At 36.6% G+C, this 20,816-nt stretch overlaps 2 protein-coding genes across 2 annotated transcripts in view; one reads left to right on the forward strand and one right to left on the reverse strand.

The window, feature by feature from the left end:
• Positions 1–7,481, reverse strand: sumf1 (sulfatase modifying factor 1). The gene is given in 11 exon segments (XM_043242483.1): positions 1–187; positions 826–885; positions 988–1,101; positions 1,206–1,320; positions 1,394–1,516; positions 1,672–1,757; positions 2,522–2,562; positions 2,565–2,592; positions 3,202–3,375; positions 3,674–4,009; positions 7,437–7,481. Coding segments are annotated over 11 exon segments (1,224 nt in total). The 3' UTR covers positions 1–85.
• The window catches only part of itpr1a (inositol 1,4,5-trisphosphate receptor, type 1a), a 27,998-nt gene continuing 12,631 nt past the window's right edge, over positions 5,450–20,816 (forward strand). Inside the window, 44 exon segments of the mRNA XM_043242484.1 lie at positions 5,450–5,640; positions 7,463–7,571; positions 8,383–8,453; positions 10,412–10,527; positions 11,815–11,901; positions 12,039–12,081; positions 12,084–12,196; positions 12,341–12,439; positions 12,833–12,917; positions 13,026–13,120; positions 13,122–13,168; positions 13,276–13,363; positions 13,506–13,550; positions 13,738–13,851; positions 13,853–13,890; positions 14,046–14,064; positions 14,066–14,149; positions 14,234–14,317; positions 14,320–14,396; positions 15,343–15,439; positions 15,441–15,491; positions 15,589–15,753; positions 15,852–15,869; positions 15,871–16,028; positions 16,334–16,437; positions 16,894–17,037; positions 17,040–17,074; positions 17,077–17,157; positions 17,263–17,289; positions 17,292–17,330; positions 17,332–17,405; positions 17,818–17,899; positions 17,901–17,962; positions 18,319–18,344; positions 18,347–18,390; positions 18,393–18,495; positions 18,645–18,789; positions 18,872–18,931; positions 19,007–19,160; positions 19,930–20,097; positions 20,243–20,320; positions 20,421–20,523; positions 20,526–20,557; positions 20,636–20,761. Coding sequence (XP_043098419.1) covers positions 7,480–7,571; positions 8,383–8,453; positions 10,412–10,527; positions 11,815–11,901; positions 12,039–12,081; positions 12,084–12,196; positions 12,341–12,439; positions 12,833–12,917; positions 13,026–13,120; positions 13,122–13,168; positions 13,276–13,363; positions 13,506–13,550; positions 13,738–13,851; positions 13,853–13,890; positions 14,046–14,064; positions 14,066–14,149; positions 14,234–14,317; positions 14,320–14,396; positions 15,343–15,439; positions 15,441–15,491; positions 15,589–15,753; positions 15,852–15,869; positions 15,871–16,028; positions 16,334–16,437; positions 16,894–17,037; positions 17,040–17,074; positions 17,077–17,157; positions 17,263–17,289; positions 17,292–17,330; positions 17,332–17,405; positions 17,818–17,899; positions 17,901–17,962; positions 18,319–18,344; positions 18,347–18,390; positions 18,393–18,495; positions 18,645–18,789; positions 18,872–18,931; positions 19,007–19,160; positions 19,930–20,097; positions 20,243–20,320; positions 20,421–20,523; positions 20,526–20,557; positions 20,636–20,761 — 3,573 coding nt within the window. The 5' untranslated portion in view covers positions 5,450–5,640; positions 7,463–7,479.

Below are 20,816 nucleotides of genomic sequence, written 5' to 3' on the forward strand. Positions count from 1 at the left end.
CATTTTACAAATGGATTTATTTACATAAAAACACACAATCATTCTTGATTTCATGTGATGACAGTGATAGACCTCATGTTTGAGGTCATGGATCAGCGTCAGCAGCGCAGCGGAAGCCCAGATTAGAGGCAGAACTGTCTGGAGTATTTTGACTACGGGCTGCACACCTGTATCTGTAGCAGTAAGACTACAGAGAGAGAAAAATGTGTTAACACACATATGTATACATAATACATATATATATATATATATATATATATATATATATATATATATATATATATATATATATATATATATATATATATATATATATATATATATATATATATATATATATATATATATATATATATATATGTATTAGGGTATATAATATGTGACCCTGGATCACAAAACCAGTCATAAGTAGAAACTGAAATTTATATATCAGCTGAAAGCTGACAATATTTGGCTGAGATGCTTTTAGAAAATTTGCAATCTAAGAGTGCAAAAATGTAAATACTGAGAAAACAGATGATATATGACTTTGATATATTTACAATATACAAGATATCTTCAGTGAGCATGTTCTTAACTTATTGTTTTTGGCATAAAAGAAAAATCTATAATTTTGACCCATACAATGTATTTCTGGCTATTGCTATAAATATACCCCAGTGACCCAAAACTGGTTTTGTGGTCCAGGGTCACATATGTGCATACTAGCGTTACACTAGTTTTAAAAATTTTGGTTGGCAAACAATTCTTATACATTTTAAAATGCACTTTCCTCCTGTGCAGGCAAAGCCAGTCATACATTAGATGGCTTAGTGTATGTTTTACCTTGTGACACATGTAGGAGCCTCCTTTCTTGACTCTGTCTGTCCCTGTTTCTGGTCCTTTCTATGAAAGGAGTTATAAAGGTAAGGGTGAAGAGCCTTAAATGCATAAATGAAAGACCTTTAATTTGCGGATGTGTGAACAGTTCACTCATATTAATCTTACAGGGTTCTGCTTGGCTTCTGTAGAGTGATGCACATTCCACCAGTCTGCCGTCCACTCCCATGCATTTCCCACCATATCATACAGCCCAAAGCCATTTGCAGGAAATGACATCACCTGACCAAAACACCAAATAATCAGTCATTGTTCTGTCATTTCTCCTGTCTAAATTTTAAACCATGTATACATGTAAATCAGGCTAAAATGCTACTTTGTGTTACCGGTGATGTGTTAGCAAAGCCGTCCTCTGCTGTGTTGCGGTTAGGAAAATCACCTTGCCAAAGGTTAGCATAGTGCTGCCCTCTGGGCAGTAGTTTATTTCCCCATGGGTACAGCCTAACAATAGCGACAAAGAAAGAATATGTTAAGACATTAAAATGGACAAACAATGAACAAAACACGAACGCACCTATCTTGCAGTCCTCCTCTACAGGCCATCTCCCACTCAGCTTCAGTAGGAAGTCTGCGTCTGGCCCAGTGACAGTACGCCTGTGCATCACTCCATGACACATGCAAAACAGGGTGATTCATCCTAGATACAAACACAGAGATTATGTTTAATAGTATGACTTCTAAAAGTCATACAATGTCCTATAAACGTAAACTCTGATTTTACAGTATTATTAGTGATGTATTGCAATCAATCAAGACTTGATTGCATTTTTATGTATTTATTTATTTATTTACCTTTGCTCTATGGTTGAATCTGGTCCTTCTGGGTGTCTCCAGTCTGCACCTTTCACTGGCGACCACCAAGGAGCAGCAGCCACCTACTGACCGTAATTATACATTGACAAAGTGAAGTGCAGCTTAGTTATCTATGAATGCATGTCCTGTCTATTTTTGGAGATTAAGATCTCCAGGTTCATGCAGGTACAAAGAGACAGGCTACTTACTTGACTATATTTGTAGTTAATTTTTAACATTCCAGTTTTTCCAAGAAATTCTGTTCCTTGACTCCCTCTCTCTCTCTCTCTCTCTCTCTCTCTCTCTCTCTCTCTCTCTCTCATTTAGGTAAATTTATTTGAGCAAAATGTAATTTATTCCTGTGATTAGCAGCCAGTTTTCAATGTCACATAATCCTTTAGCATATTATTATAAGCTGTTTTAGTACTCAAGAAACATTTCTTATATATTCAAATGTTTAACACAAGAAAGACTTTTAAAAAAAAAAAAAAAAAAAAAAAAGAAATGTATACTTTTATTCAGCATGAATGCCTTAAATTGATCAAAAGGGGCAACAAAGAAGATATGTGTTATAGAAGATTTCCATTTCAAATAAACTGTTTAAACGTTATATTCATCAAAGAGTCCTTATCAGGGTTTCCACAAAAATATTAAGCAGGAAAACAAAAAAAGCACTAACTGAGCATTAGAACAGTTTCTAAAAGGATCATTTAATGTACAGCCAGCAGCCAGTTACTCATTACTGCACAATATAAGAAAAAAACCTTTAAATGTAAATATTTTATATCCAATTCTAAACAAACAACAGTTAACAGAAGAATTAAAATGTATGTGTACATGTTTCTCACGCTTGTGACAGAGTGCCCTTCACATCGTCACTCAGCAGTCCTCGAAAACAAAGGAGTCTCCAAAACGTTCAGCCTGTAAGTTCAGTAATTGTAAAGTCTTTACTTATTTGTCCGTTCACAGGGCAATTTATGTTCATGTTTGTTTGTTTATTTACTTATAATGCACACTTAATACAAAGTGGTGTTGACCAATGTGCTGTACAATATCTAAATAAAAAAAGCTAAATGATTACTTTCAAACAAACAATGACTGACGGCAATATTATTTAAAAAGAAAGGCTTTATCTGATCATTCTGCAGAACCAAAAGCTAATGTAAGTAAATGTACTTTTAGTTTCCGTTTAAAACAACCTAATGATGGAGCCAGTTTAAGATGAAGAGCAAGCTTATTCCAGTGCTTCAGAGCTGCTACCGCAAATGACGGTCACCACTCAATTTCACTCTAGTTCTTGGAATGTCCAGGACCATGCAATTTACTCATACAAAGGGCTTTAAAGGTTTATAAATATTAAGAGGATAAAGTGGGGCCATATTATGCAATGCTTTATATATAACAGTTAGTAAGTCAAATCTATACTGCACTGCCAACCGCTGAAGTGACGCTAAAATCTGTGTTATAGCTGATGAGCAGTTACATATTTTGATTGTTTGTTTAATGCCCCAGTAAATGGTTGTTATTTACCTCTGTGGTGTATCCTGTCTGGTTGGTGAAGTGTTGGAACTGCTGGTTTGTGACTTCATGGTCTTCCATGTAAAAAGGGTCCAATCTCACTCTCCTCTGCGGCCCTTCTCCATCCGGTGGTATTCCTGGGTCATCTGTTCCCATCATAAACCAACCTCCCTGCAGCAGCACCAGCTACACACACGCCATTTTAAAACAATAACTTTTCAACAAAAAAAAAGTATATTCATCATCACATTTTAAAACCTATATGACCTTCTTTGTTTTTGGAAAAGTTATTTATAGTAAAATGTATGTTGCCCATATAACGATGTGAATGATACTAAGATACTAAGAATGATAATACTAAGTTTTATGTGAATTTTTTCTGTTCTGTGAAACTGACAGTCACAAAAACGGTCAATGAAACAAAACAACACTTTACTCGTAGCATGATAACCGCAAACAAAAGTGATAAACTGAACAAACCTACCTTACTGCGTATATCATACTCTGTCTCGTGTGGACTTTCGTTTGCTGTTCTGGAGTATATATTTGCATCTTCGTGATGTTCCAGTTTGTTCTCATCACTTACATCAACAGTAACATCTCTTTTCAGACCCTGACAACCGCAATCCGTGCTTCGGGACTCTGACGACTGCTGTTCGAGAACGATGTCGCCTATAGCACTACGCACTGATAAAATGCAGAGAAATAAAATGACAGAAACGTTCAATGTTAAGGCCATGTCCAGCGTCAGGTCTGAACACGGGGAACAGCACGTCCGGAAAGAGTCACGTGACCAGTCAGCTGACCTGCGTAGCTGCAGCTATGCGAAGAAATTTTCGGTTGCTCGGTCGCCGTGCATTATTTGCTTTAGTCGCCAATTGGGTCGATATTGGTGACAATATCGTACGAGAACGCGCCAGGTGCTCGTTCACTTGATCTTGGGAGTATATTTTAGAAATGATGCTGAGAAACAGGTTCATTACATAATTAGCGATAACACTTTACAATAACTGCGCACTATGAATCATTAGTTAAGCATTAGTAAATACTCAATTCATCCAAAATAAATCAACAGTAATGTTTTTTGTTTTTTTGTTCCATACGTTAGAAAGCTTGAACAGTGAACGTGAACAGCAACATTCACACAGTCACCAAATCCGACTAATCAACAGGTTACCAAAATCTATTTCACACAGAATTCATTTAAAGTTGTTCAAATTCACTTTGGTGATGTCTAAACTTCTCTCTTCTAAATTTTAGTAAACAGTACAACAGTTTATTAAAACCTCTTAGCCCACTTTGTCACACAGAATGGGTTAAATGTTATTCAGATGTATCTGGTGATGTTTAAACTTGTGTCTTCTCTATTTTAGAAGCAATTCTGCTCTAATTTGAGCACATATACAGCATGGTCACACAACTGGACAAAGCAGCACATCTGGTTGTCTACTGTCTGTTATACACATAATGACTAGTAATAGTAATAAGTAATCTCCATATTATTAATCTCCATACAGTAATAAGTAATCTCCATATTCACCCTGATCTGATGCTATGGTAAATGAGCTTAAGTAATATATTACATCTCATAAAAATGTGCACAGTATTTCAGATGCTGCTTTTCTGCAGGGCATGTTAATGGCATGGACGTTAATATAGCAATAGGGGCCCTTAAGGCATTTACATGATTGTTACAGCTGATTTTCACTTAAATTAATTTATGTAGTACCTTCAGCATACAGGCAATTAAAGTAGAATTGCTTATAATTAAGTAATTTTAATTAGACATGCACAAAATGCAAAATTGCAGTGAGTCACACAGTCATAAGTCATACTGGTATATATGTAGCAATAGCCAACCATATGATTTTTCTTTTATGCCTAATATCATTAGGGTATTAAGTAAAGATCATATTCCACAAAGATTACCACACCATATTTCCTATAGTAAATGTAGACTCTATGCAAATTTATCAAAACTTCATTCTTAATTGGCAGTTCTTAATATTGATTTTTTTATTTCAGCTGTTAGATGAAAAAAATTACCCCATGACAGGTTTTGATGCTTATCTTGCTTGTCACCCTAACTACATATCTTTGCATATTTTGGCTATTATTAAACACAGTTTCCCTTTATAGCCTCTATAGACCCATCACAAGAAGAACAAAATTATTTAGTAAAATGAAAGGGAAATTCTGGGCCTTGTAGTTCTTGAACATGGCAGAATGTTGAAATAACCGTGGCGCAGCACAACTGAAACACAGTTTCCCAGAATCCCGTTGTACCGCTCTGTTGACAGAGTCACTCGGCGAGCCGAAAAGAGACGAACATCGGGGCGATGGACCGCTGCTGGACTCTATGAGGAGTCGGCTTAATAACTTTCTCAAACTGAGGACGAAACGTCTGGGAAAATACCGCGGACGCTTTTGCTCCAACTTCGCCGGAGAGAGGTGAGAGAAAGACTACACACGAATAAACGGAGTGCTAAGAGTTTTGTCCATGAATTATTGTTAATTAAATATTTATCTTATCTACGGGAGAGCATCGCGCGCCCTGCTGAACCCGCCCCTAGGTTACAAAAACTGCCTCGAGAAACTCGCTAAATGGCATAAAAAAAGATACAAACTCAACGAGGAAGGCTGAAGTGTGTAATTTGGCCGTCGTTGATGTTTTATACTGTTTAACGCAATAATCTACAACGATGTTGAGAAGAAATCAAGGACAGGTCTGGTTCCGTTAGTTTAATCGCGTTTAGGACACGCAGTTCGTAAAACGACGCGGCTTTTCACAATTGCGTTTGCAGGATAAAGTTCATGTGTACATGCATGGTCTAATTTCTTTCTTTTTCGTTTTGACATTGTTGACGAGGGTAGAAAATTGAATTAGTTCATGTTGTCAAGACGGGCGATCTGCTGATGTTCAGTAGATAAGATGGGACAGGAACCGCAGTACTCTTGCAACAGCATCAGATGAAACTGCAATAAGTACAAACATATATATACATATACTTCATTTTCATGAAATAACAAAAGAACAGTTTTGTATGCTTTTTGCTTTGTAGGTAGAAAGAAATTCACATGCAAATCCCTCCTCCGCACATCTCTCTCTCCCTCTCTCCCTCCTTCTCTTTCTCTATGCATATTAACGGTTTGGTTGGCTAATCATTTGTTAATCAAATCTAGTAGTAACAGGAAGAATCTGTGGTGATGATACAGTCATCAATGGAGTTACATGGAACCGACAGTACAGTATGCTCACAAATCCTGTTTCTTTTATCATACAGCAAATCTATTTCTTATCAGATGTGTCTTTGTACATTTCCATGTTTTCATGTCATAATACGTTGGATAAACCACAGTTTCTAAAGTGAACAAAGGGATGGATGGGCTAATATAGTATTTAAGTTTTAAATGAAATGTAATTAAATTTGTGAGTGAATAACACAGTATAAAGTATTACTTAAAACAGAATAAGTATTTTAGATAGCAAATTCATATTAGTATTATTATTTAGCACTTAGCGTCAAATGAGTTTTGATTGGTTTTGAGTCCATTTTTGTATTTATGTATTTTACAAGCATTCTAATTTATTTTGGTTTGTTGGTACAGTATGTCAGTTTGGTACAGTATATCATATTTAGTATTTCATTGAATGTTTATTTTTAGTGCTGTACACCGATGCACATGACTTGGAATGATTGACCAACAAGTTAAGTTAATAAATAACTTGCAAACCTTTCCAGTTTCTGGTTATCAGAACTCTGTGAAGGAATGAGATTTTGAGATAAACGTAACTGAAATTGAGAATTTAAAAATTAATCATGCATTACGGATGGATTCTGCTTAAACTATTAAGCTATAATAGTAAAAGAATGAAGATGCAGCAGTCAGTCTTCACATCATGGGTTACCAATAATTGAATATTTGATATCACATGTTATTTAGTTCAAGCTTTGGGACGCTTGTGGTTTTAAGCCAGTTATGCAGTATTTAAAGACATCAAATCGTTTAAGACATGAATATTCTTCCTTTGTTTTTGTGAAAACATTCTGTTTAAAAACATTTGTAGAGATTTTATTTATACTATTTGAAAATGTTCTGTTTTTGTATTTTGTGCTATTGTGATTGACACTTCTAATCACACGTCATGCATATATACGTTTCTGTACGTTAGTAAATCTATAGGTCTTTTTATGGCTGGCGCTGCTGTTAGGCTTGTTTGTTTAATGATAAACCTGCACACAGACCTTGTCATGACCTCTGACCTTTGCAGGTGGTGGAGCGGTTGCCATGGTGGATAAAATGTCAAGTTTCCTGCACATTGGGGACGTTTGCTCCCTTTATGCCGAGGGCTCTACCAGTGGCTTCATAAGCACTCTGGGGTGAGTTGATTGACACTCCCTGTTATGAAATAGCATGTTCATGAACTTTAATTGAAAGCAGATTAGCGGGTATTATGAGCAGGACATTTCAAATGAATTTGTTCCAAGAGTGATTGTTACGGCAAATAAATGATTAACAATCAGAACCAGCGTGTCCACATCCTTTTTCCCCCCATTAATTCCTCAACATTTACCCTCCTCTGTTTTCTGCTGACAAAAATGTTCAAAGAAAATGTGGCCTCATTTACTCACCCTCGTGTTTTTGGAAACTTGTGTAATTTTCTTTCTTTCATGGAACACAGAAGGAGATGTTTGACAGAGTGTTTAAGTTTTTTCAAGCAAGCCTTTCAGTGAAAAACTACATATTTTTGACCCCTTCATCAAACGAACCCATGATGAGACTTTTTATATTGTGCACAAATTGATCATCAGTCTTCAGTTATTACAAAAATCTACTGTTGTGTTCCAAGGTAATTCAAGTTTGGAACAGCAAGAGGATTAGATTTTTAATACTTGAGTGACCTAACCCTTTGAAGACGACATGAAGTTTGCTGTGGTTGAATGCTAATCTTTGATTTGTAAATAAGAATAACCAGCTGTCAGCAGTTTAACCCTGTGTGTGTGTGTCTGTGTTTTTGGCTGACTGGTCGTGAATTTGGACTATGTCCAGTAAACTGCTGCTTTGGGCCAAAAAGGCTAAATACAGGCGCACACTCACAAGTGCACACAATTATTTACTCACTTAAATGTGCAGATGCACAGACAATCCAAAAGTACATCTATAGAGTAACACTCACTTTCTTTCAATCAGGTTGGTTGATGACAGATGTGTTGTCCAACCAGATGCAGGGGACCTGAACAACCCACCCAAGAAGTTCAGGGGTGAGCAGTTTGTGTGTATATGTGTGTGTGTGTCTGTGTAGATGTTACGCTGGGTTATTTTCAGTTAAGACAGGAAGTTCAGTAACTTACACTGGGCTTTAAAGTCAAAAGTCACTGTACCCTAGAGAAAAGTTTGTAATTTCCATGAAAACCACTTAATTTAGCTAGTCATCCTTTCTATTGAATTAATATACCATTGTAGTCCAAATCTTGTATTGTATTATTGTCAAACAAATCTTTAAACACATAAATCTGTGTCAAACAGTCTAATTTCATTTCTATGAACGTTTACTTTGCTGTGGAAATTGTTACCAACACAGAAAGTGCGGATCTACTTAGTTATAGGACTTGAAAAGGGATTGTGCTTCAGAAGCTCCTTACAACATTGTGTGTGTTTGAGTAAACTCCCACATCACTTAACATGCATCTGCTGGTGACACTGAGAAGCTGCATCAGGAGTGGTGTGTGTGAGTGCATTTATACATCAGTGCATGCTGGTTTTCATTATTAGTTGGCTACTGAACATTAAAGGAATAGTTTGTCCCATAATGAAAATCCTGTCATAAATTACTCGCCTTGAAATTGTTTAAAACATGAATGATTTTCTTTCTTCTTTGGGACCTTATTAGACATTGTGTTCCAAGACCTCCAGTGCTATCCTCCTTATTCATTATATCCTTATTCATTATTCCTCCATATCCTCCCTAAGCCGTTTTATGTAAATGGGCAGGACTTCTGGAGTTAGCTCATTAGCTGTAGTAAATAATTACTGTTTGTTCTACAAACCTGTGTGTTCATAATTAAGATAATACACTCTGCTCTTATAGGAAAATTAGGTAACTTTTCTTTGAGGAAAAGACAGAAATGAGAATCAGTATTAATTGCTCATCATCCTCTCCATCAAAGTTAAATTACTCTATTCTTTTTGTTGTGCAATTTGGGGTCCATATGATTTTTGAAGGACGTCTAATATGCTCCTTAGGCTGCATTAACTCTCAATAACTCAACCTCTGATAAATAAACCCTGCACAATGTGCTTGGGTCTGTGTTAAAGGGAGGGAGAGAAAGAGAGATAATTGTCTGTTGGTCAGTGGGCCCCAACAGACTGGAATTTATACTATTTCTCCAAATATAAACACACACCAAAGCAAAATGGAAGTATGTGATGGTTTATTTTCTATTGTTATTATTTTATGAGTATATTTCTTTTGTTTGTGTATGCATTCATTTCAAATGCAAGATTGGCTTCTGGCAGAGTAAGATAGACTGGCATTGAAGAATGGTGCATGGAATCTTTGAACTTAAACCAGTACTAGTAAGCAACACTGTAGCAACCACCCATAACACCATTGTATTAATATTGTGAGCATTATAGCAGCAACTTTTCACTTGAATGTAAAAAAATTTCTTTTTGTAATCTGACACTTCTAAACGCTGTTGTTTTTATGTGAGAGTGTGTTCTACATTCCTCCAATGACCCCAGAGCTTTTTGGTGTTTTATCAGCCCAATTCTAGAAACTGGAAACAGAGACCAGATTCTCTCTCTCTTTCTCTGTCAGTCTGCCTTACATTGACTCCCCTCTCCTTATTTGGTAAGATTGGAGTTCTGTTGGAAAGAAGAAGTGCATTTTCACTTTAATGCCTGTAGCTCTTTTATTATCACTTTTGAAAATATTGTCAGTGTGCGCTTTCAGTCATGTTACATCCCCTGAAATTACACAGAATTTTTAATTAAGCTCTTTTTGAGCTTAATTGACTTTTTTTAAACAGTTATACACATATAAGCTTAAACCACACAGACGCAGAGTTTACACATTGATTTTCATACTGAATTCCTGTCATGTTCATCAGTAGGTTCTGAAAGATTTGTGTGTCTGAAAAACAGTGAACGTGTGCGCGCTCATTTGTCTGTGCTGGGATGAAATGTATGTTGCCTCTTTCTTTTTCTCTCTCTGTAGACTGTCTGTTCAGACTGTGTCCCATGAACAGATACTCTGCACAGAAACAGTTCTGGAAAGCTGCCAAACCTGGAGGAACCAGCACCACAGATACTGTTCTGCTCAACAAACTCCATGTGGAGTGCAAAGCTTAGTCTTTCCTTAAGTGGGAGCTGTTTGTTTATATTAATATAGGGAATTCCACTACTTCAGAATAACACTGCTCATAATTGCTAGTCTGAAGTAGTATCCACACCTCAAATGACTGTTTGATGGCACCACATGAACAGAGCCCCAAACACTTTAGTAACAACTATAAGTTCAAAACTAATTGGTGGCAGTGACAGATGATTTCTTATTGTGATGTACATCACAAATGAAACAGATGAACAGATCAAATAGAAAAAAATGTTGGGTGGGGACTTGTTTCTGTCCATCAGTTTTTGACTAGATGGAGACTGAATGTGAGCTTGTCATAAGATTCAGTTATGACATTTTGCTTAGGAATTTGTGAGGTCAAAAAAAGAAACCTTTAAAGGAGGCAAATGTGGAAATTTATATCCAAGAATAGGAACTGGTAAACATAATTTATATGTTTATGAATTGCTGTCAATGGAGAAAGATTTATCATTGTGTATCCACCAGCAGAGGCTAACAAGGCCATTCTAACCAGCCAAACCTTGAGCTCTAAAACTTATTTGCTCTTGAGAAATTAAAACCTACCTTAGATCACTGAAAACTTCATCATAGCATGTTTGCTGCATTTATACAATGAAAATTTATCATATTACTTTGTATCTAGTAGACTATGGTTGCATAAAAAAACAAGTTCATCAAAGAATGTAAAACATTCCTTCTTCATTGTCCATTCTTCAAAATCATCATTTAAATCAATATGCAGTTATTATTTTAGTTGCTCACCATGCTTATAAAACCAATCATGCTTTTATTCAGTTGGATAATTATCAAATTTATGTCATGTGATTCAAGTTATTTATGTGATTGCTTGGCTAATTTAGCCAACCTCCTAGACTTGATGGCTTCAGCCTGCAGTTGGTTCACTCTGCTTATGACCATATATATACACAGAATGCAGAAAAGTTGCACACAATTAAAAAAGATGTGCTTGTAAATGAAACAGATTGTGAAGAATGCTCTGTGGGCCATCTGAACAATGTTACAAGACATCTTTAAAGAGAGCAAAGTTTTTTTGTTTACTACTCAACAGCCTCTTTTTGGTTCAGCAAGTTCATTATATTTATCAACTTCAAACTTATGAAGCTTCCTCAGATGTTAGGAAGAGCAATAGTCTTGCACATGCTTTCGTGGGTTTCTGGTGTTCATGTGGCCTGCAAAATGTCAAGATCACAATTTTAAAATTTTTCTCAAATTCTTACATTTTTCACTATGTATATTTTATTTAGCATGCTGCTGATTTAGAAAAGAAACAAAATGAATCGGAGAACAAAAAGCTTTTAGGAACAGTCATTCAGTATGGCAACGTCATCCAGGTAAATTTCTCACAAATGTATGAGCATAAATATTACATTTAGCTTAATATTTAAATTATCTGTATAATACAGAGCATTAAAAATTCAGAATATTCAGCAGCCAAATTAATTGTGTAATTATTTAACCACATTTGCAGCTTCTCCATCTGAAGAGTAATAAGTATCTGACAGTAAATAAGCGCTACCAGCTCTTCTTGAGAAGAATGCCATGCGTGTAACCCTGGATGCTGCAGGGAATGAAGGCTCGTGGTTCTACATTCAACCCTTCTATAAGCTCCGCTCTATTGGAGACAACGTAAGTATATCGTCAACCTCTGCAAGACAGTCACTGTAATCTTGATGATTCATTTGATTCATTGGGCAGTCCTGCTACTACGCTACATAAACATTCATTAGCGTGCCTCTTGTTATGTTCTGTGTGTGTTAATGTGTTTTTCAGGTGGTCATTGGAGATAAGGTTGTGTTAAACCCCGTCAATGCCGGACAGCCACTTCATGCCAGTAGCCATCAACTTGTTGATAATCCAGGATGCAATGAGGTAAAATACACGTTTACACACATGGCTATGTTAGCAAAGTAATACTAGTGTATTGCATACTTTACAGTAACTTGATAACAACTGCGCATTTACTTTTGTCAGTGATTCAGTTATCTAAAATTAAAATGAATATTTTACATTTTAAAATGTCTTTAATCTTGGGTTAAGATTTTTTAAATTTTAGCTTTTATTACTTCTGCACAGTGCACATGCTGCATGTAAATACAAAGATGTTGAAGTGGTTATTTAAAAAGAAAATCTCTTGAATTTGTTTGTTGTAGTTAATTTTCATGCTTGTTTTATGCTATTGTAATTTTCTGTGGAGATCTTCTTAGGCTCCATGGGCTGAGCTTGACAACCACTTCTCTGTTCCTATATATTTCTCTCTCTCAGGTGAATTCAGTGAACTGCACCACCAGTTGGAAAATTGTTCTTTATGAATGGAGTGACAACCAGGAGGTTGTCTTAAAAGGAGTATGTATTGCACACACATCAATACTGCATAAATGTCCTTCGTGATTTACTTTTTAAGGCCTGTATTTGACTATAATTTGTGGTCTTATAATGAAATACATTTTATCAGGAGACGTGGTGAGGCTGTTCCATGCAGAGCAGGAGAAGTTTTTGACATGCGACTTAACACAGAAAAAGCAGTATGTCTTTTGCGCACTCACCGGTGCTTCAGTCTGCAACCTCTGCCACTAGTAGCAAAGCGCCTGGGAGGCTGAGGTAAGTTTAGGCCTTAAGTTTGTGAAGTTGAACAGATGTTTTTGTGAATATGATTTTATCGGCTTGGGAACCTAAACAGATGTTTGGATTCCTTTCAGGTGGTTCAGCATGATCTCCTGCAGAGGCGGAGCCGGCTACTGGAACAGTCTCTTTAGGTTCAAACATCTGGCCACTGGCCATTACCTCGCTGCAGAGGTTAGACTGATATATTACCTGGAATAAGAGTTCACACACAAACACACATGCAAATACATTAGAGTATCTATTTAGAAAGCTTGATTTTAGCAAGAGCTGAGAACGTGATTTTATCTAATTGTTCTCACCTTATTGTGATCAGGTAAATCCAGACTATGAAGAAGAATGCCTGGAGACCTGCTCCTCTGTGAGTGTGTGTTTGAGAGCCGTGTGGCTGTGTGTGGCTGTGTTTTTATCTGAGCTTATTCTGAATTAATAGCATAAGCCATTTCTATGGTCTCTTTACTGTTGTTGTTCTCATTTCAACACACATTAGTTTAGGTAAACAGACTGTCACGCCTTGATTAAGCTGTTGATCAGTTGTTTCTCTGCAGCTGATTCAGAGCAGGGAAGTGATGCGAGCACGCACGCAACCTCAGGACAAGGTTATGTATACGCTGGTGTCTGTTCCTGATGGAAATGACATATCGCCGATCTTTGAGCTTGACCTCTACTACCCTGAGAGGAGGAGACTCTCTTGTGCCAAGGTACAGTGAGAGGTTACTCACTTCTTGTGACTTCTGATTATGTGTATATATATATATATATATATATATATATATATATATATATATATATATATATATATATATATATATATATATATATATATATATACATATTTTTGAATTGTGCTTGTCAGAAATTCATATGTGAGGCTCTGTGTATCTCTGCACAAATACATGGGTTCACAGCACCAACCAGCCAATAGATAAAGAGGAAGAGAAACCGTCATGCTCAGAGTGAGTGAGTTTCTGCTTGTTTATGACTGTAGCTTTGGTTTATGGATTCTCTGAAGTGTGTGTCCTCTACTCTATATTTGTGTCTCAGATAGGAACGTTTCCTCTGAAGGAAGATAAAGAGGCTTTTGCTATAGTGCCAGTTTCTCCAGCTGAGGTTCGTGGATCTGGATTTTAAGTAATGATGCTAGTAAAGTCTTAGCTTCCATTGCAGCCAAACTGGAAAAGGGCACCATCACCCAGAATGAGAGGAGGTAGAGGTTACATTCATCTATTCATCCGTGTGTACATCCATCCATCTGTCTGTACTCTCCATTCATCCACACAGCCATCCATTTGTTTCTCTGGCTGTTTATCTTCCCTTCAGCCATCCAGTCACTCATTATACCCTTCTGTCTGTCTGCTCTTCTATCATTTCACCATTTATTAATATAATTTATTTTTTTTTATTAATCCATCCATTATTTTGCCATCAATCCATCACCTATCTTTTCTCTCCCATTCCTTCATTTACTTGTTTTTATTCTTTCCATCCATCCATTTAATCAGCTCTGTCCATATTTTGCCTTCCAACCATCCAGTCATCCATTTTGTCTGTCAATCTGTCTTCCTTTTCATTCATTAAACTATTAATTAAACTTTTCATTCATCTGTCCATCTGACAATTTTTCATCCATCCATCTCCACATCTGTTCTTTTCCTTAATTCATCCATATATTCCTTTTAATTTATCGATCCATCAATCTTTTCATTCTTTTATCTGTCCTTCATTTCTGTCTTCTTTCCATCCATCTATTCCTATTCATTTATCCACGCATCATCTGCTCTTGCTACATTTATTCATTCATTTATTCATCTTTTCATTTATCCATCCATTTGACCTCCTTTCTTTGCTCTGTTCTTTTTCATTCACACCTGTCCATCCATAAATCCACTCATCTACCTGTCTTTCTGACCTTCCTTCCATCATTTGTCTGTTCATTCATTTGTCCACTTTTTCTTTTCATCCTTTCACCCATCTATCCATCCAACTGCTGTTCACCTGTGATTTTTTTCCATTATTCTTTTTTGATTTCTCTCCATTTTCAAGCATTTCATCGTATCTTACCATTTAACTACAATCTATCTGTATGCTATTTCTTTCATTCTCTTCACACTTAAAAACATGTATGTCACCTCATCACTTTCTATGTTGGTCAGTGGACAAAGCTTTTCTGCTGGAGGATCTATGTATTTTGTGGTGACATTCTCACAGTGCTCATGGGATGTGCTGGAGATCAAAGCAGTCAACAAAACTCAATAGAGATGTGCAGAAACTCATGAGAGCAGCAGGAAATATACTCAAACAGGCAATTTATTATATCACATCTTAGGTTTGTTTTAAAACATCTCACTATTAACATTTAAATGACCTTTTCATATTTATCTTGTGCTGTGATTGACCAGATATTCAAGCCGCTTCAGGTCCCATCCACTGACAGTGGGGACGGCCCTATGTTACATGCGCCTGGAAGAACTTCTGCAGACCAACGCCATGCTCCCTTTCATTACATCTGTCGGTTCTGCTACAGAGTCCTACGCCACTCACAACAGGACTATCGTAAAAACCAGGTAAACTAAACTAAAATAAATGCGTGTGTAAAACCATTTGTAAAGCTTTTTGGTGATGAAAACCTCTCTGTGCTTCATCTCTCCACTTTTGTCTCTAGGAGTACATAGTAAAGCTAATTCCGGTTCATGCAGAAGCAGATAGGATATGATGTGCTTGCTGAGGACACTCACACAGCCCTGCTGCACAACAACAGGAAGCTTTGGGAGAAACACATCACTGTAGCTGAGATAGAGCCAATTTTGTCAGCCCATTCATGCAAGAACAGAGAGCCCAGGTGTGTGAAAAATATATCTGCATAAATGTTCTTGGTCATTTACATTTATTCATCTGGCAGGCCTCTTCTATCTAAAGCAACAAACAAAAAAATCAAATGTTAGAATGAAAGTGATTCATTCTAAGTAAAAACTAGTACAGAGATGCTGGGTGAGATTAAATGGCAGTAAAAAAGTCTCTTTTAAAGCAAGAGGCTTTGAAGAGAGAAGTGTAGAAAATTGCTTATTTACAAATTAATGATTTGGTTCTTAAATGTGTAATGTGTTTGTGTCTCGAATGATTGGTTCTTTGTTTATATTTTTCTAGGATTTCTGGACTAATGGCTGATTTCCAGGTGTGTTCATGAATAAATCCCATTCCTGTCACACAAGAACTCATCTGTAATGCTGTACTGACTCCAGCCACGCAGACATCCTCATATCGAAACAAAGTACAGCCCCAACTAAACTTACTATTAGAGCAATATACAGTACACTACCATTTTTAAAAATACTTTTATTTAAAGAAGGAGTGTATTGAATTGATTAAATAGTGAGAGCGTAAGACATTATCACAAAATGATATTTCAAATAAATCCAGATCTTTTACATTTTTAATAAAACCTGAAAGAAATATATCACCATTTCCACTTTCAGTGCAGCACAACTGTTTTCAATATTTATTTAAAACAAGAAAATTTTATCAATCAAATTATATTAGACTTAAGTGCAATGACTGCTGAGAATTTATGCTACATAATACAGGAATAAAATACATTTAAAAATCAATCACACCTTATAAATAGGAAAAAACTCATTTTAAATTTGTTGAATAAAATTATTTTATATATATAAATAAAAAAGTAAATAAAATCATACTGACTGACTGTGTGTTTGTGTGTGTCAGACTTGTGTTATCACGGTTTGAGGTGTGCAGGAAGAGTGTTTATGAGAGTGCAGAGGAGGAAGAGGAGGATGAGGAGGAGGTATGGTTGTTCGGGAAAGACAGTAGAGGAGAGATGGAGAGTAAAGCACCAGAGAGTTTGCACAGGATGCCAAAGATGGATGGTTACTGAGGACCTGGAAGTTAATAATTATTATAGGTATCCACACAATACTACAAGCTCCTATGATGCAGTGAGGAAAATCTGTGCATAAATGCAATAATAACATTTGATCTGTCAGGTACCAGTTGAATTTATTTGTTTTGATGTGGCCTGGATCTGCAATACCCTGGCACAATAACAAGATATTTAGCACAACCGGGATGTGGATCTGATCCTGGCGCCAGTATGTCAGATGAAGATCAGCCTTTTGACCTCAGAGTCTTCATTCCTCTGCCGCATGATGCTGCACATACATGTAGACCGTGACTTCAGGACAGGCAAGGTTACACTCTGGTCAACAACAAGCTCGACTATGGTCTGAAATCCTCTACACAAATTGCTATTGATGAGCAAGTGGCCTATTTTAGAAAGAGCTGTACAGTGAAAGGCCCTTTTAGTGAGTGGTCTGCCGGCAATGCAAATGAATTTTTCTGTTTTCGACCAGGTTATGATAACGTATGGGACATCATGATGAGGTGAAGGAGCGTTTCTCAGATTTATGGAGTTTGTGGAGAATTACTCCAAGTGAGATGCTGTGTGCCAGAGTTTCCCCATTTTCAGACAAGGCAAAAACATGTTTGCTTTTGAGGTATATGTTCTGCATCTATATATATAAACACTACTATATGTCCTGTACAATTAACAATTATAATTTAACTACTAGTTTTTAAAACAGTTCTCTTTTAAATTTTCCACTGTTTTATAGGGTTGTGAACTCCATGAGGAACCTCCATTCATTTTTTGGGCTTTATAACTTCAGTGACCTGCTAAGGCTGACCAAAATCCTTTGCTGACATTCCTGAATGTGTCCATATCAGCACTCCCTTCCCTGTCAAGCCGCCTGAGACTGGGTAAGGCAAGGGTCAGAAACTGTTCTTTCAATGTTGAATTTATGTTTGAATAAAGTTTTACGTTTTAATCTGTTTTTTTCTTTGAGAAAATTCGGGCATGTACTGTACCTGAAATATAATCTAAAATATTAGACTGCAATCAACTCAAAATGTAAGCTAGTGAATCAGATTCAAATCGAATCCATGATATTTTTTTTCTAACTGTATAATAAAGAATTAGGAATAACTCTTAAGGCAACAATTTGTATATTGTCAATCAAACATCTTTCTACTTCCAAACAAATACATCAAAATGTTTTAATAAAAATGCTTTTCAGAAAGTGCTCACAAGTCTTTGTGGCCATCTCTATAGGAAGTGCTAATGTCATGCGTCCAAACCATGGGTGGGAGAGCTGATGACACAGGTGGTGCTGAGGGGTGGAGGGTCTCCTGCCAGTTACCAGCCACAACCCTCCTGGGACAGAGAGATGAAGTGAAAGCCCAGACTGAACCTCAGAAACAAGATATACTAGTGATGGACACTAAACTCCAAGATCATTGAAATCCCACAGGTGTTAAAACACATCCTAATCTGTATTTGCTATGTAATAAGTTCTGTTTTGGGAAAATGTAGTTTAGTGCTTAGGATTTGCCAAAACGTTGTTGTGCAAGTAGGTTTAAAAATATTTTACTACTGACTGGTTCATTTTTTATGTGTCTATTCTAAATGTGCGGTTGGACTACAGGACTTCCTTCTGCCTGCTCTGTATTTTTTAAACAGAGTTTTATGAGAGCAACTCTCAAACAGAGCCATCTGGTAAACCAGGACTCTCCTGCCAGTGTTCAAGGTGAAATGGAGCAAGTGTGTGTTTGTGCCAGCATCGGGCCGGTATGGGTAAATGTAGTTCGAATAACCGTTGTCTTTGTTAGGGCGCGCTGGACTTTGGAACACATTGAAGAGCAAGAGGGATTTTTGGATAAAGGCAGAAGGTTGTGTTCTTTGATAATTTGTCTTATGTTTGTGTGTCTTATGTGTGTGAATCTGTGTGTGTTTGTATATCTTAGTAAGAAATCTCTGATCTTGATGGATCATGGCCGGACGTTTCGAGGGTGTTACTGCACTCTGACCATGCATGACTATCTCTCCGCTGGTTTCACGAAGCCTCTTCACCTCTTCCGACACTTCAGCCAGCGCAGAGGCCTTACAGGCTTTTGCCAGGTATTCATTCATTCACATCCTTGTTGATGTCCAGTTTTACACAGTCTTTTTTTTTGTTGTAGTAGTTTGTGAAAAAATTGTCAGACACATTGCCCTTAACTACTCTGTAATTAAATATAAATGAATCATTTTATATAGTGCACATGCATGTTTTTACTATGAAACTGTAATTACTGTATTTTTCTAATAATACTGTTGACCCATTCATTACACCTTAACACACTCCTAAACCTACTCATACCACTAAATCTGTCCCTAAACCTACCCGTATTCCACGTCAATAGCAGCAAAAGTCTTTTGTAATACAATATGAGCACAATAAGAATGTTGTACTTATTTTTTGATGAAGCACATGGTACTTAAGGACAACTAATATGACGTAAGAACCGGATCTAATCTAAATGTAAATCTAAATCTAATTTAAATTGTGTTTGGGTGATTATTTTAAAATAATAAAACATAATAATAAATCAAAAAATTCTTTATAATTGTATTAATTGAATTTTTTTACACATTTGTAAGAATTAATAGTTTAATTGATGGCAAAATAAAAAGCCTTTATAAAAAAACTTTTTAAATGAAGGAGACATTTATATAGCATTTTACAATCATATAAGGGTCTCTCCTTATTCCCCACCAGTGTGCAGCATCCACTTGGATGATGTGATAATGACTAATAATTGATGAGTTTCATATGTTCCATATTATATATTGGTTCTTTTTATATAACTTGTATAGTTGCTCACATGTGGCATTTTATTTATTTTAGGTTCAGCTCCTGGTGACCAGTCAGGATGTGGAAAATTACAAGCAGATCAAGTCAGATTTGGACCAGCTGAGGTCTATAGTAGAGAAATCAGAGCTGTGGGTCTATAAGAGACAGGGGTCAGACTCAGGGATGGACGCTGGAGAGGGTGCAAATGAAGCGCACCACAAGGTCTGGATTCACTCTTGTTATTATTTGTCCATAATTAACACACAAAACTAAGCTAAGAAGCAAACATAATTGCTCTTTTTCAGATATCTAATTTTATTATGATTATATATTGTATATTATTATGATGTATTTCCTGCTCTAACAGGGTGTCATCAACTCAAGTAGATCAGACAAACCCAAAGTTGAGAGCACCAGCAGCTCAAACTACAGAGTTGTGAAGGAGGTGGAGTGTGCTTATGTTTTATAGAGTTTAAAGGATTTGACAAGCAATACGATGTACTGTGAAATATATTTTACATTTGTTGTTACATTTGTGTGTGTAGATCCTTCTGAGGTTGAGTAAATTGTGTGTTTTGGGAGGCATCTCTGGCAAGAAGAATAAGAAACAGCAGCAGCGGCTCCTCAGGAACATGGGAGCTCACAGTGTGGTCTGGAACTGTTGCAGATCCCTTATGAGAAGGTGTGCATGTGAGCCTTTGCAGCAACTGAAAAGGTTAATGTTTTTTTGATTTATGTGTTTACTTACTTGTGTCTTTAGGGCGAGGATGTTCAGATGCAAGAGATTATGACTTTAGCTCATCAGTTCCTTCAGAACTTTTGCGCTGGAAATCAACAGAACCAGGCACTTCTGCACAAACACATTAACCTGTTCCTCAACCCTGGGGTGAGAGCTTCAGCACATAAACACACATATTTATTTGTATATTTTAACTGTTGAT

Source organism: Puntigrus tetrazona, chromosome 6 (genome assembly GCF_018831695.1).
Source record: "Puntigrus tetrazona isolate hp1 chromosome 6, ASM1883169v1, whole genome shotgun sequence".
Taxonomy (NCBI): domain Eukaryota; kingdom Metazoa; phylum Chordata; class Actinopteri; order Cypriniformes; family Cyprinidae; genus Puntigrus; species Puntigrus tetrazona.